Source organism: Alexandromys fortis, unplaced genomic scaffold (genome assembly GCF_014885135.2).
Source record: "Alexandromys fortis isolate MF-2015 unplaced genomic scaffold, M_Fortis_MF-2015_v1.1 scaffold_45, whole genome shotgun sequence".
NCBI classification, from domain to species: Eukaryota; Metazoa; Chordata; class Mammalia; order Rodentia; family Cricetidae; genus Alexandromys; species Alexandromys fortis.
In genome coordinates this window covers 9,257,614-9,273,039 of record NW_026067926.1, presented here as the reverse complement: position 1 = coordinate 9,273,039, position 15,426 = coordinate 9,257,614, and the positions used below count along the sequence as shown (strand labels likewise).

Below are 15,426 nucleotides of genomic sequence, written 5' to 3'. Positions count from 1 at the left end.
GGGGAGAGATAGAAGCTGCCTCTTCAAAAGAGAGATGAAAAAGAAGGGATTCAGGCTGGAAGCTGAAGATCAGCTTGCCTCAGCAGAGAGGGGAGGGAGTGGGCAGGATTTGTCTCTTAAAGGAACAGGACGATCATTATATTCCCATCTTTTTTTTTTTATGATAAAAAGGCAGGAGGTTAGGCACCACAGGTTAAAGGAATTGGGGCAGTGGATTCTCAAGACTGCTTCCTGCTTATTTGTGGGTGTCATCTTTGGGGAGGGGAACCTGAGAAAGCTGAGTGCTGGTCACATCCTGGGGTAGCTGGTTTCTTTGTTCCTGTCCGGTGTTTGTGGTATGGAAATGTCTGGTGTCTCTTACACCTGTTTAAGTTATTGGTGGAACAGAAGACAAAGTTAGGTTTAGAAAAAAAAAATTTTTAGGACCAGGGAATTGAGAGGGGTGTATCTGACCTGTTTAAGGTGGATCATTTAACTCAGCTCCCTGGAACTCACAAGAATTCTTTGGGTTTATGAAAACATAAGGTTTTTTTTTTTTTAAGATTTATTTATTTATTTATTATGTATACAACATTCCATGTATGCTTGCATGCCAGAAGAGGGCACCAGATCTCATTATAGATGGTTGTGAGCCACCATGTGGTTGCTGGGAATTGAACTCAGGACCTCTGGAAGAGCAGTCAGTGCTCTTAACCTCTGAGCCATCTCTCCAGCCCTGAAAACATAAGTTTTAAACAGCAGCATATTTATATTAGAAAGACGGTAACAGATGTTTTTGTACAATAAAAAGATTTTTTTTAATTTAATTTATTTATTTATAATGTATGCAACATTCTGCCTCCATGTATGCCCACATGCCAGAAGAGGGCGCCAGATCTCATTACAGATGGTTGTGAGCCACCATGTGGTTGCTGGGAATTGAACTCAGGACCTTTGGAAGAATAGGCAATGCTCTTAAACCACTGAGCCATCTCTCCAGCCCCAATAAAAAGTATTTTTAAAACTATGGAAGGCACCGTGAGAGAGAATTTTATGAACTTGTATTTGTCCTCACACCTTTATAACTTGCAGGTACACACCTTAATAACTTTTATTTGTGTTTTGCTGAATTCATTTGGTGAGGTTGTGTTTTTAAATTGACAAAGCCTCTCAGCTGTCAAATTGCATTAGAGATCTTTGAGAAGGATAAAATTTTACTTGAGTTACTGATTAAAAAACAACAGAGAACTTACTTGGTTGGCACCTAGAACTACTCCTCAGGGTCCTTCATGGTCACTGAAGGTCGTATTTGTCTTTTGCTGTTAAGCACAAGGCCTGCTAGGCTCCAGAAGATCCTGTGGGGTGGAAATCTATAGGAAGACAAGCCTACCTTGACCTGAGCAGTTAGGCTGTCGATTCCAGCGATTCTGTCCACTGTCTGGTAATCTTCAGTTTAGATGAAAGGCAGTGTTTCCCAGTGGTCAGCACTTGGCAGTTGAAGCGAATTGTGGATGGATGTTGTTCTGTGCCCATCTGTCTTCTGTCTTCTTTGGAGGAAATAGAGTGCTGCTTCTAGGAGCGACCTGTCTCTCTCTTTTTTTTTTGTTTGTTTCTCTGTTTTTTTTTCTTTTCTTTCTTTCTTTATTTATTAAATATTTCTGTCTCTTCCCCACCTCCGCCTCCCCTTTCCCTCCCCCTCCCCCAATCCATTCCCCCTCCCTCGTCAGCCCAAAGAGCAATCAGGGCTCTCCGTCCCGTGGGAAGTCCAAGGAAAACCCTCCTCCGTCCAGGTCTCGTAAGGTGAGCATCCAAACATCCTAGGCTCCCACAAAGCCACTACATGCAGTAGGATCAAAATCCCATTGCCATTGTTCTTGATGTCTCAGTAGTCCTCATTGTCCGCTATGTTCAGTGAGACCAGTTTTAACCCAGGCTTTTTCATACCCAGGTCAGCTGGCCTTGGTGAGTTCCCGATAGAGCATCTCCATTGTCTCAGTGTGTGGGTGCACCCCTCGCGGTCCTGAGTTCCTTGCTCATGTTCGCTCTCCTTCTGCTCCTGATTTGGACCTTGAGATTTCAGTCCGGTGCTCCAATGTGGGTCTCTGTCTCTGTCTCCTTTCATCGCCTGATGAAGGTTAATATTCAGGAGGATGCCTATATGTTTTTCTTTGGGTTCTCCTTCTTGTTTAGCTTCTCTAAGAACCCGAATTATAGGCTCAATGTCCTTTATTTATGGCTAGAAACCAAATATGAGTGAGTACATCCCATGTTCCTCTTTTTGGGTCTGGCTTACCTCACTCAGGATAGTGTTTTCTATTTCCATCCATTTGCCCGACCTGTCTCTTTTGTTATGAAAAGTTTTTTAATAATTAAATATTGAAATACCATACTCCCCAGATCTCTGAGCAGTTGAGGGCTGTTTCTCAGGTGTAGCTACAGTATAGAATCTGCCTGGAGAACTGGGTCTGAGCTTGACTATACCGGCTCTTAACAGGTAAGATTTACACTTGTAAAAAGACAGAAAGAAGAAAAAACTGCTTGCAATAGAAGGTTAATGGCAGAACTGACAATAGTAGAGAACAGCTTAATATATTTTAAATCAGGGTTGGATTAAATATAAAGTATTTTTGTGAGAGACTTAAAAATACATACCAGTTTAAAACATGGGACTTATGCAATGAACAATTATAACATTTAACAGTAAACATAGGTGCATTTAAGTTACATGTATGGACACACACACAGAGTGAACAGGAATTGGGCAACGTGGATGCTCTTGGTGGGCCCTACCAAAGGCATAACTCTGTGCAAAACACACATGCAACAGAGTCAGCAAGGGGAATTTAGAGACAAAAAACATAAGTAAACCAGGACCAGGCAGGGAATGCCTCAGTAAAGATGGTGGAACTTGGTCACCTGACCTCAGTCAAAATGGCAGTGATCACATGTATGGAAGAGAGACCTAGAGGCATGATCTGCCCTGTTGCCAGGCTACCATGCTACAAGCTGCAGCAAGGTACAAAAGGCTGGAATTGAAAATAGCCACCCCGTGGATCTGACCGATCTTGTTGGCAGCAGTAGTAGTGGCAGAGACAGTTTGAGGAAAAGTGGAGCCGGTGGGATACAGGCCGAGTGAGGGTTTATACCATAGCCGTCCAACCCATGGTCGGGGGCTGGAGAGATGGCTCAGAGGTTAACTTCCAAAGGTCCTGAGTTCAATTCCCATCCACAACCATCTGTAATGGGGTCTGGTGCCCTCTTCTGGCCTGCAGGCATACACACAGATAATAAATAAATATTTAAAAAAAGGACCATGGTTGGGGGCTGTCGTCGTCCCCCGCTAAGCTGACCAGGATGGGTAATGGTATATGTAGAACCGCTCATGCGGATGGAACGGAGAGCTTTGTAAAGAAACCTGGTTCCCGAGTCCTTAGCCGGTCTGCCCACAGGCGGGAGGAAACATGTGCCTATCCATGTCTCTGTCTCTCACCCGCCGCCTGGCTCCTTGCCCAGGAGGACCAGCTGCCTTCGGAGACCTGCCGCGTGGTTTTGTGGCATGTCTATCCATCTCAGTCTCTCACCCACCATGCGCCTCCGTGCCTGGGATTCGCTCCCCTTCGGGACCCACAGGCCACTCAGGAGCTCCCTGCCCGGGACCTGGCTGCCTTTGTGGCCTGCCATGATCTCAGGACCCGCTGCCTGCCGTCATTTGGGGACCTACGGCGTGGTCTCATCATGGCCCGCTGCCCACTGCTGCCACTCGGGGACCTGCAGCATTTTACTTAAACCATAACAGACAGTCCTTCAGTTAGTACCGGCTTTACAGCTTACATTTCCACTCCGTTTGGGTCTGTGAACCTATCACTGGGGTTGTTTTTCAGCCCTCACACAGGTGCCAGCCTCCACGACGTCTACGCGCTTCTCGCTTCTCCAGTGACAGGAATTCAGACCCTGAAGCAAGTTAGTGAGAGATGTGAGGGGAAGGCTCTGGGCTCTGTCTGAAGTGATCAGGCGTCCTTGAAGAATACTGGCCGACAAAACCACAGGGGTGGGGGCAAAGGTGTTACTGTGACAGAATGCCACTGTTGAGGCAACTTATAGAAGTTATTTGAGCTTATGGCTCCTCAGGGTTAGAGTCCATCATGTCAGGGAGGCCCAGGAGGGCAGAGCGGTAGCTGCTATCACACTGGCAAGTATGAAGCAGAGGGGCTGGAAGCAGAAGGAAGCCATACTCTTAGAATCTGTCCCCACTGTCACACTTCCTCCAGAAAGGCCGCAGCTCCTAAACCTCCTCAAACATCAGCACCCACAGGGGGCTAAATGTTCAAATGCCTGAGCTAGTTTTCGTTCAAGTCACTGTATGGGGCACGCTGGTGAGACCAGAGAAGCTGAACGTGCCATTCCGCTAGGAGATGCTGGCCTAGCGGGACCCAGGCTGAGGCAGGGTCATCTCCAGGTCCACAATATCCCTATATAGGCACCACAGAGGCAACCCAGGCGCCTAGACTCCGGTATGCAGATCACTGCCTGGTGCAGATTTAAGCACCCAGCAGCCTCTGGCCACTCTGCCCCGCCCCCATCCCCTCAGCTCTGTTCATCTCAGACACACACTACTATCAGGAAAGAGGAAAGCAGTTCCTGGGAGAGGCTTCCTGATGCATGGCCCTCTAGCCCTCCACTCACTGCTGTCCTGTGAAGTGGTGTTCACTTTAGGACTGTTGGGGTCGTGGGATACTTCCCAGTAGAGAAACCAATTTCCTCCCAAGTTCTGACTTTCCTGTCCGGAGGAACTCCGAACAGGCATCTGAGAGGACAGACCCAAGCATAGGCAGCTGCTGGGACCCACTGTCCCTAAGTCTGTCTCTTTATGCTTTGGCCCTTACTATGCCTACCCAGGCTGCAGAAAGCAACCTGGCACTTCTTGCCCTCCCTGCTGGTGATTCCAAGAGCAAAGGACTCTGGGCTGTTGCAGAGAGCCCCAGCAGCACGCTGCTAGCAGCCGTTTGGCCCCAGCCCTTTGGGAGTTCGCTCCTTTCCACTTTTCTTCCCGTTAGCGCCACTAGCCGAACTAAAGTGATCACTAGTGTCAACCCCTCCTTTCTCCGTTCTCTGCTCTCGCTGCTCCCTCTGCTCAGAGGCCTTGCCTGGACTGCGCCCCTCCCTCCCCAATGTCCTTCAAGATTCAGTGGTGGTCTCCCTAGAGGCTTTAAAGCTCTGTGGTCTTTTCTTAACATCTACTACCGTCACCTTTCTTCTGAAGTTCATGAGGCATACACACTTAATGAATACAGCACACACACACACACACACACACACACACGCACACACGCACAGGTGCCACCTCAACCAGTCGTGGGCTTTTTTTTTTTTTTTTTTTTTTTTTTGAGACAGGGTCTTATGGAACCCAGAGTAGCCTTCAACTAACTATATAGTCAAGAATGGCCTTGCGCTCCTAATTCTTCTGCCCATACCTCTCCACTGCGGGGATTACAGGTGTTTGCCACCATGTCCAGTCCAGCAGTTTGTGAACCTTCTGAGGCACATGATCATTGTGATCATCTTATTAGCGCCTAGCGTAGAGCTTTGTTTATAGCAAGCACCCAATAAATGCGTTGAGTTAATTAGCTATGCAGCCAGGTCCTAAAACGCTGCTCACTGAAGCGCACCAGTCACAAAAGTGACAAGCTCGGAAACATTTGCTGGGTGAATGAACTGCTTTCACAATTCTGGACCCCGCAGAGATTTAAAGGAATTTTTGGCAATACGAAAACAACCAACCCCTATGGAGACAGCCGTGACCAAGCCCTGCCGCCTTGCTTATAGCTGAAACATTAGCCACGGCTCAAACTCCCCGGCCGGCCTGCCTAAAACTCAAGGAGGGACCGCTGTCCAGACTTGGGAGTTCAGCTAAATATGCCATTTGGTTTGTGGCCGCACCAACACACAATGGTGTAAGGAATGCAGCTGAGGTAAGGCTGCAGAGCCAGAAGCCGCGCCAGCAAGGAGGGGAAAAGCAACCCCATTTCTGACTAAGAAACCTCGAATTTGTACGTGTTAGTAAAAACATTAGACAGAGAGATAGTGTATGGGGGGGGCAGGTGCTCAGCAGTAGAACATGGTACACAATGCAGTCTCTGGACCCCATCCCCAGAACCTCACCTCCCCAGCCAAAAGGGACCTGCTGTGCCGTGGCACTCGGCTGCATTCCCAGCTCTTGGAAGGTGGAGACAAGAGGATCAGGAGTTCTTTATTCTCTGCTATGTAGTCAATTCAAGAGGACACACGAGGGGGCTGGAGAGATGGTTCAACAGTTAAGGGAACTAACTGCCTGCTTTTCTAGAGGTCCTGAGTTCGATTCCCAGCAAACACATGGTGGCTCACGACCATGGGTAATGAGGTCTGGTGCCCTCTACTGGCCTGCAGTTATGTATGAAAGCAGAACGCAGTATACATAATAAATAAATAAATTAAAAAAGAGTACACGCAATTCTATCTGAAAAACAAACAAACCCAGGGTGGTGGTGGTGGTGGTGGTGGTGGTGGTGGTGGTGGTGGTGGTGCACACCTTTAATCCCAGGACTCAGGAGGCCGTGAGTTCAAGGTCAGTCTGGGTTGTTACAGAGTGAGTTCCCGGACAGAGCTGTTACACCGAGAAATCCTGTTTTGAAAAACCAAACCAAAACTAAAACAAACAAAAAACCCCAAACCAAACAACTCTCCCACCTCCAAAAAGAATATTTCTAATTCTTGTTTTGTTTGAGATAGGATTTTACTGTGTGGAACTACACCGACGAGGCTGGCTCTGAGACAAAGGCACTCACCAGATACCCTTCTTCACAAAAACGGAAAAAATCCTAAGAAGAATAAAGCTGTCGTGATAGGAACGCTGAACGTCAGTGACTTGATTTTGAGTCTTAATTACTTTCCTAAGCCTCAGCTTTTGCACCGTAATCTTTTTTTATATTTATTTATTTATTTATTTATTTATTTATTGACTTTTTGAGTCAGGGTTCTATCATGTAGCCTTGGCTGGCCTAGAACTTGCTGTGTAGACCAGGCTAGTCTCAAACTTGCTGGCTGTTCTCTCCCGCCTCTATCTCCCGAGGGCTGGAATACATGCATGCATCAGTACACCTGGCATTTTACTGTCTTTAAAATGGGGGTGGGCTGGAGCTGGAGATGACTCAGAGCACTAACTCTCCTTCCAGAGAGCTGGGATTCAGTTCACATCACTCCGATGGTGGATCCCAACTGTCTGCGACTTCAGTCCAGGAGGATCAGCGACCTCTTCTGGCCTCTACAGGAACTGCGTACATGTGGTACACAGACATCTATAGAAGCAAAATACCCATACACATAAAATAAAATACATCACTTTTCTAAAATGGGGGTGGGGCTGACAATGTGGCTTAACAGGTAAGGCACATGCCACGGAGCCTAAAAGGATGAGCTCAACTCCTGTGACCCACATGGTAGGAGAGAATCAGCTCCCGTAAGTTGTCTTCTGGCCTTTCCAGTCACCTTGGCGTGCACATGTATACACACGTATACACACAATAAATAAATATGCAACCAATCCATAATCGTAAATGTAATTTAAAAATTAAAATGAGTACAATTTTTTTTCATTAATGAATTTAGATCTAGCCTCCTTCCAAAAATAGTCTGGAGTCAGCTTTTGGGGAAGTTATAAAATTAAAGAAACAAATGTGAGAGACTTTTCAAATTCCGAGCAGCTGTGGGTATTGAGTCAATGCCAACAGCAGCAATCTACAGTGAAAGGAGAATGTAAGCCTAGCAAGAAGCCTATAACAGGACCCGAATGCAGGTAAACACGGTTGCTATATTTAAGAATAGCCTCTACTTTTTCATTTTTTTTAAAGTTTTTTTTTTTTTTCAAGACAGGGTTTCTCTGGCTGCCCTGGAACTTGCTTTTTAGACCAGGCTGGCCTCGAACTCACAGAGATCCACCTGTCTCTGCCTCCAGAGTGCAGAGATTAAAGGCATGCGACACCATGCCCAGCACAATCTAATGTAATTTTTGAAACAATCGCTAAAAGGAACTCAGAATAATGAAGACGCAAGGACAGCTTCAGAAGTGTGTTTCTAGGATGACCAGATGCTACATTGATGATACAGGCCTCTACGAAAGTCACTGAAGAGAAAAAGATAAGCTCCGAGCGGGGGTGTGCCGGAGGTGCTTCTGTGGGCTCACTAGAGCCAACTGTGAAGCGGGCACTGTGAGGGTTTTTCACACTGTAGCAACAGGCAAGCCCTATTGATCAGAGTCAATATTGCTGTCTCAAAGAGACAGTATATCCCTGAGGCTGGGAACTACAAGAAAGTAAAACTGAGGAAATTACCAATATTAGAAGGTAACGTTGGAACTTGCCAAAGACATAGGCAGCCGGTAAAAAGATGAGAAAATTAGGAGACCAGAGAGTCTAATGTGCAAAGAGTAAGCTCTAAAAAACGTGAAAATAGGGGTGGGGTGAAGTTATTGAAGCAGCTGTGGCCTGAGATGGCCCTGAGCACCACGCAGAACAAAGGAGGAAAAGCCGAGCGTTACTGCAAACCGTGCACTGCTGGGCGATGAGTCTTAGAGCAGAGGAGATGGGCAGAGCCGGGTTAGTAGGAGCCAGAACTGGAATGGCACCCGACCTTACAGCAACACCTATCTGCTTGCTCTTCAAGTCAGGAGCAATTAACACCAAGTTCTCCATCAATCAGCAGCAGGAGCTAGAAAAGGGCAGTGTCCAAGACCTACACTGAGTCCTAGGTCAGCCAGTGTCATACAGAGACCCTGTCTCAAAACAAACAAATCCCCTACTTTTCCTACTATTCTTCAATTTGAGTACACTACACAGCAGTTTCCTGCCAGGAACACAAGACGTTGTCTTGTCTTGTGCAGCAAGAGTAAGAACTTTAGAACATACTCAAAGAGTTGGACTACTAACTGGGAGATAGTAGTTATTTACTTATGGCTTTTTTTTTTCCTTAAAGATTTATTTATGCCGGGGTGGCGCACGCCTTTAATCCCAGCACTCGGGAGGCAGAGGCAGGCGGATCTCTGTGAGTTCGAGACCAGCCTGGTCTACAAGAGCTAGTTCCAGGACAGGAACCAAAGGAACAGAGAAACCCTGTCTCAACCCCCCCCCCCAAAAAAAAAAAAAGATTTATTTATTACATATACAGTGTTCTGCCTGCCTGCATCCCTATACACCAGAAGAGGGCACCAGATCTCATTATAGAGGGCTGTGAGCCACCATGTGGGTGCCCAGAGAGGCCAAGGGGTTATCCAATCCCCTAACTGCAGGTAGGCGGTTATGAGTTGTCTGACAAGATCGCTGGGAACCAAACGCCTGCAAGTGATCAGCTGCTGAACCATCATCCAGTCTTGTTTTCTGAGAAAGCGTCTTACTATGCAGCTGTTGCTGACCTGGAACTCACTATAGAGATCAGGCTGGCCTCAAATTCAGATTCACCTGCCTCTGCCTCTTACTTGATGACTGTAAAAATGCTACATAGTGAGACCAGCCATCCTATGTCAAGATGGAAAACAGAAAGGAGAATCATCCAGAAGTTCAAAGGCCAGCTAGCCTGCGTGCTCAGTACAAGGGCAAGACATGAGATGCCACCCCGGCTGGTCTACAGGGGGAGTTCCAGGAACACACAGCGAAACCCTGTCTCTAAAACCACAAGTGGCATGCATACGCCTGCACTTACACACGGGGCATGTGTATTTGACTGTGGGGAAGCAAAAGGTAACAAACACTAAAGGCCAGTCAATCACTCAATAAAGCAAGACATGTCAGAAATACAAACCTTGGGATAGTTATCTTCATGAACCTTGGGCTCTAAAAAGGCTATTTTCTGTTGGGTGGTGGTGCACCTGGGATGCACCACCTGGGATGGCACCTGAATATCCTAGCACCTGGGAGGCAGAGGCAGGTGGATCTCTGAGTTAGTAGCCAGCCTGGTCTTCCACAGGGAAACCCTGTCTTGAAAAAAATAAAAAACAAAACAGAAAAGGACTTTTAATCTTTGTCTAAGGTAAATAGCAGATATGGATTACTTGAATTTTTTTTTCAAAAGCAACTATTGAAATAAACATGCAAACTCTCACAGGGAAAGATCTGGTCAAATAACTGTGTATATGCTATTCCCAACTGTGTCAAAATAGATGTTTACAAATATGAAATGCTTTTTAATATTTGTTTTGTGCATTGGTGTGCAAGTATCTCTGTGTCAGATCTTGGGAGTTACAGAAAATTGTGAGCTGCCATGTGGGTGCTAGGAACTTGAACTCGGGTCCTCTAGAACAGCCAGTTCTCTTAACCTTACTGATCCATCTCTCCAGTCCCCACAGGAAATGCTTTTAAAGAGTAAATGTACTTAGCTGGGAGAGACTCACACCTTTAATCCTAGCACTCAGAAGGCAGAGGCAGGTAAATCTGTAAATTTAAGGCCAGCCTGGTCTACATAGTTCAGGCCAGTTTATGCTACAGTTGAGACCCTGACTCAAAATAGTGAAGGCAAAAGTACAGAACAGGCGAAATACTGAAGCCGGGTGGTGGTGGCGGCGGCGCACGCCTTTAATCCCAGCACTTGGGAGGGGATCTCTGTGAGTTCGAGACCAGCCTGGTCTACAAGAGCTAGTTTTGGACAGGCTCCAAAACCAGAGAAACCCCGTCTCAAAATACCCAAAAAAAAAAAAAATTGTTTTTTATTTATTGGGGCTGGAGAGATGGCTCAGTGGTTAAGAGCACTGACTGCTCTTCCAAAGGTCCTGAGTTCAATTTCCAAAAACTACATGGTGGCTCACAACCATCTGTAATGAGGTCTGGTGCCCTCTTCTGGCCTGCAGGCATACACACAAACAGAATATTGTAGACGAAATACTGGGCGAGACAAAAAAAAAGCTTTAGAAACAGGGTTACATCGTGTAGTCCTGACTGACCTTGAACTCACTGGTCTGCCTGTCTCCCAAAGCCTGTGATTAAGATATATTTCTGTTTGTTGAGACAGTTTTTTCTGGTGTTAACAGTCCTGGCAGTCCTGGAACTCACTGCACTCTTCAATTTAAAAAAAAGATTCAACTCTTGGGGGATGTTAAGTGAACTAACCCAAGAAAGGAACTTATTCCTAATGCTGCTGGGCGATGGTGGCATACGCCTTTAATCCCAGCACTCTGCAGGCAGAAGCAGGATCTGAGTTCGAGGTCAGCCTGGTCTACTACAGCAAAACCCTGTCTCAAAAAAACAAAAACAAAACAAGTCTAATGCTGATGGGCTCAGTAGTCTTCAATCTCAGTTCTCAGAAGGGAGAGGCCGGCTGATTGGGAGTTCCTGACTGGCCAGGGTTCCCTTCAAGGAGTGGAAAAAAGATATAACACATGCTATTTCAAGTTTATGATTGAAATCTGTCCTGCTCAGGACACAGACACGTTTGTTTAGAGCATCCATGTTGGACACGCTACACCTTTTATTCACTTGGTATTCAGCGATCTCACCCATATGCTATTTCCATGTGTCTGCGCATTAGCATTACAGCAACTCTTACATAGTAGTTACAGATCTCAGTACCTAGACCCACACCTCCCTTCATCCCATTTCATCAGTGTTTTGATATTTTAGAACATCTGTGTGCGCTTGCCTGTCATATTTTAAATGTCAATGTTTAAATTTTTTCTTTCCACCAAATGGTTCCCAGGAATTGAATGCCAGGCTTGGCGTCAAGTGTCCCTAACCTACTGAACCATATCGCTGGCCCAAAGGCTAAATATTTTATTATAGCCTAGTTAATAGTTCTGGCAACATATTCAGTCTATAATTTGAGACTTAAATTGGGTCCAGTTCCCAGGACCAACAACTCAAAACCTTCTCTAACTCCAATCCCAGAGTAACACCCTCTTCTGGTCTCGGGAAGTACTGCATGACTGTGATGCGGCCATATATGGAGATGGGCAAGCATGCGCGCACACACACGTTAATAAAAGAATTCATTCCAAAAGCTGCTATTCAAGAGTCCCCTAGAGAGACTGAGTCAGCTCCCAGCCAGCAGCCAGTACAATGTGGGCACACTTCTGATGCTAACCATGGTTATCATCATAAAACACATCATAAAAATCAAAAGTATCAAGGACTCAAAATCCCCCCCCCTGGGGGGGGGGGTGCACGCCTTTAATCCCAGCACTCAGAAGGCAGAGGCAGGTGGCTCTTTGTGAGTTCGAGGCCAGCCTGGTCTACATAGAGCTAGTTCCAAAGCTTCAGAGAAAAGAAAACAAAAAAACAAAACACAACCCACAACAGAGCACACTCCCACTTCCTAGTGTTTTTCACTTCCACAGGTAGATAGCAGTTAAGGAAAACCAAGTAAACAGACACTAGCTTTCTGTCCACTCTAATCAGTAACTGCCAAAACCACTTCCCACCAAAAAAGATAAACAAGAGAAAAGAAACACACACTTGAATTTATTCAAAGTGATTTTATTGCTTGTGTATACAAGGGAATTTATGCCACTAAAGCAGAGGCTGTGGATGACTCACTGGAAAAAAGAAAACAGAACTGGGATTAATACTAGATTTTGGGACCCATCCACAACTTTCTTTGCTACCAGAGCTATCCCCAAACAGCTCAAATACCTAACTGCACACAATGCACCAAACTGAGTGAGAACCCAAATCCCACAGACTTAATCAGGAGGATGAATGGCAATGCTCCATTGGACATCTGAGCAAGACTGGTTACGAGGGAAATGCCTATCCTGGCAGAAACAATCCATGAGGGTGGGGTAGAGGACCACTCCCGAGTCAGACATTTGCCAACCATGGTCCTCTTCTCTTGTGTGACGTTTCTTTCTCCCTTTAATAAGACAGGATCTAGTGCAGACCAGCCCGCCTCTACACCAGCTCTAAATAACATTTTGGTCATTGTCATTTGATTATGTATCTATGGCCTGTGCATGCTTTCCCACTATGACAGGGATGAGCTGAAGTGGCACTTAACCACAGGACGAGAAAGGCAAAATATGTACCAAGTCCCTTATCTACTACCACCACTGTTTACTATCTGGCTGGCTCTTCAACAAAAATGCATATACTTACTATTTCCAGTTGGGTGGGAGGACCCGCTTGGTCTTATAGTAACGAGCCAGCCGGTGAATTCTGCTCTCTATCAGAATCAGGCGGAATTTAGCATCCTTATCCTAAAAATAAGATTTAAGAAAACCACCAAATAAGTAACCCAACACCTTCCAAGGCTAAGTTCTTAAGGCTTTAAACAGTCTTTTTCGAGACAGGGTTTCTCTGTGGCTTTGGAGCCTGTCCTGGAACTAGCTCTGTAGACCAGACTGGTCTCGAACTCAGAGATCAGCCTGCCTCTCGAGTGCTGGGATTAAAGGCCACCGTCGTCTGTTATCTTGGCAAATTGCTAGACCAGGCTGGCCTTAAACTCAGAGATCCACCGGCCTTGCTGAGATTATATGCACACAACCACCAAACCCATAGAGGCAATTTGAGGATCCAGAATAAGGTCTATAGAAATTGTCAAAAAACTACAACAGTCCCCAACATTTGGAACCAACTGGGTATGTTTAGGGGAGAAAAAAAATAATCAAGCTACCCATTTCAAAGAAACTGGAATGTTGATTAGTTGGGGCCTAGAACCACCCGATAGAATGAAACTCCAATGCACCCTGCCACCTGAAGACCAGGACAAGCACCGCTACACAATCCCAGGTTTGTGTACTCACTTACCTTTCTGTTCCTCTCAAGATGCTTTCGGACAGCAACTGCCTTCTTAATCAAATGGTAGAGATCCTCAGGGAGATCAGGGGCAAGGCCTTTGGATTTAAGGATTCTCAAGATTTTATTACCAGTCACAAAACGGACCTGGGCCACACCATGCGAGTCCCTCAGGATCACACCTGAAAAAAGCAAGTAATTTCTAACACAAACTTGAGCATGTAATAAAGCCCTGATAGCAAGGCCCTCCAAATTTCCTCCAAGTAGCCAACCTAACAGCGCTTGCAGCTCACTCAGACATCCAAGGAAGGTCTACCCAACATGGAAGAAGCCCTTCTGGTGGAAACCGCGAATGTTGGAACACCATCATCACAGTGTGGCTGCTAGAATATAGCTGACCAAAGGAACCAAAGAGATCTCTGCCTTTATATCTTGCCCTAACTAAAACTGCCTTAACGTGTATTTATACCAATTTTGAAATCTGCATATGCTATTCCTTTTAAACGAGTCCCTCTCAAATTCTTTGTTCTCCGTATCTGTAGTATACGCAAGTCTTAGCGAGCATGTTTTCCTATGACCACTTATCCCACACCCCAGGACCACATTAGCAGAAACAAATTATCTGTTGTTTGTACGAAGTCCCAGGCGATTCACAGCTACATGTGACTCGATCCCAGATGCTCCTCGTCTAGCTGTGGAAGCAGGGATACGAGTGTCCGACGCACGGATTAGACACGTTTGTTTTTCCAGATCACACGAGAGCAGAAGTTAGAGACGACACCAACACTCACCTATCTGGGAGGGAGTGAGGCCTTTCTTGGCCAGTTTGTAAATCTGTTCCTTCACGTCGTCAGACGTCAGCTTCAGCCACTGTACGCGGAACAGAAATCGGCCTCAGCGTAAGAAAGCACGACAGCAATCTTCCCCTCGGGCCTCAGATCCCTTCCCCGCCCCATGCTGCCCCCCAACCCGCCGCCTCTACTCACCGTGGGGACGCTGCGGCGGTAGGGCAGCGCCGACTGGGACAGGCCCTTCCTGAGAACCGAAGCACAGGGTGTGAAATGGCGGCCCGCGGCTCAAGCAGCCCCGCGGTCTCCCCACCTGCAGCCCGCATCCTCCTCCTCTCATTGCCCCGCGCCCTAGCGCCCCAGCTCCAGCCCCACAACCCGGTTTGGCGCCGCGGCTCACCCGGGAGCGTGCATGCGACCCATGATGGCGGAGGTCTGGCAGCAAAGAGAGAACGAGGGAGGAAACTCCGCAGGAAGGCAAGATACGCAGGAAGTGACGCCACACGTATACGCTTCATCCAACGCGGGGCGGGGCTATACGGCGCGGCCACGGGCGCCCGCGTGACTACGTGTCCCAGAAGGCTTTGCGGTGAGACGTCACGCCTCAGTTTTAGTTGAGTTCCCGCCGAGCCTCAAAGGCAGATCCGGAAGTCAGTCTAACCCGTGAGTGGAGGCGGTTTCTGAGAACATAGGGTGGGATCGAGCCCCGGACTGGAGGATTTGGGTAAGCTGCGAGGTCAGCGGTTCTTCAGGGCTCGCTTACCAGCCCCAGACTCGAGCGGTGCGGCGTGAGCGCTGCTTCGAAGAGACCGCCGTGCCTGTGCCTCCGCCTCCGCGCAGCCGGCGCCTCCCTCCTCTCCAGAGCGTTAACCCTAGGCTAGCACAGAGCCCGCCGGCGGACCCGGCTGAGAAGA

At 47.1% G+C, this 15,426-nt stretch overlaps 1 protein-coding gene across 1 annotated transcript; it reads right to left on the bottom strand.

Annotated features, from left to right (window-relative positions):
• Positions 1–12,431: 12,431 nt before the first annotated feature.
• Rps13 (ribosomal protein S13) lies at positions 12,432–15,003 on the bottom strand. The gene is made up of 6 exons (XM_050143270.1): positions 14,913–15,003; positions 14,711–14,759; positions 14,516–14,594; positions 13,737–13,906; positions 13,086–13,186; positions 12,432–12,526 (listed from the first exon to the last, which is right to left on the bottom strand). The coding sequence occupies exons 1-6, from the start codon at positions 14,933–14,935 to the stop codon at positions 12,493–12,495; spliced, it is 456 nt and encodes a 151-aa protein (XP_049999227.1). The 5' UTR covers positions 14,936–15,003; the 3' UTR covers positions 12,432–12,492.
• Between the last annotated feature and the right edge of the window lie 423 nt (positions 15,004–15,426).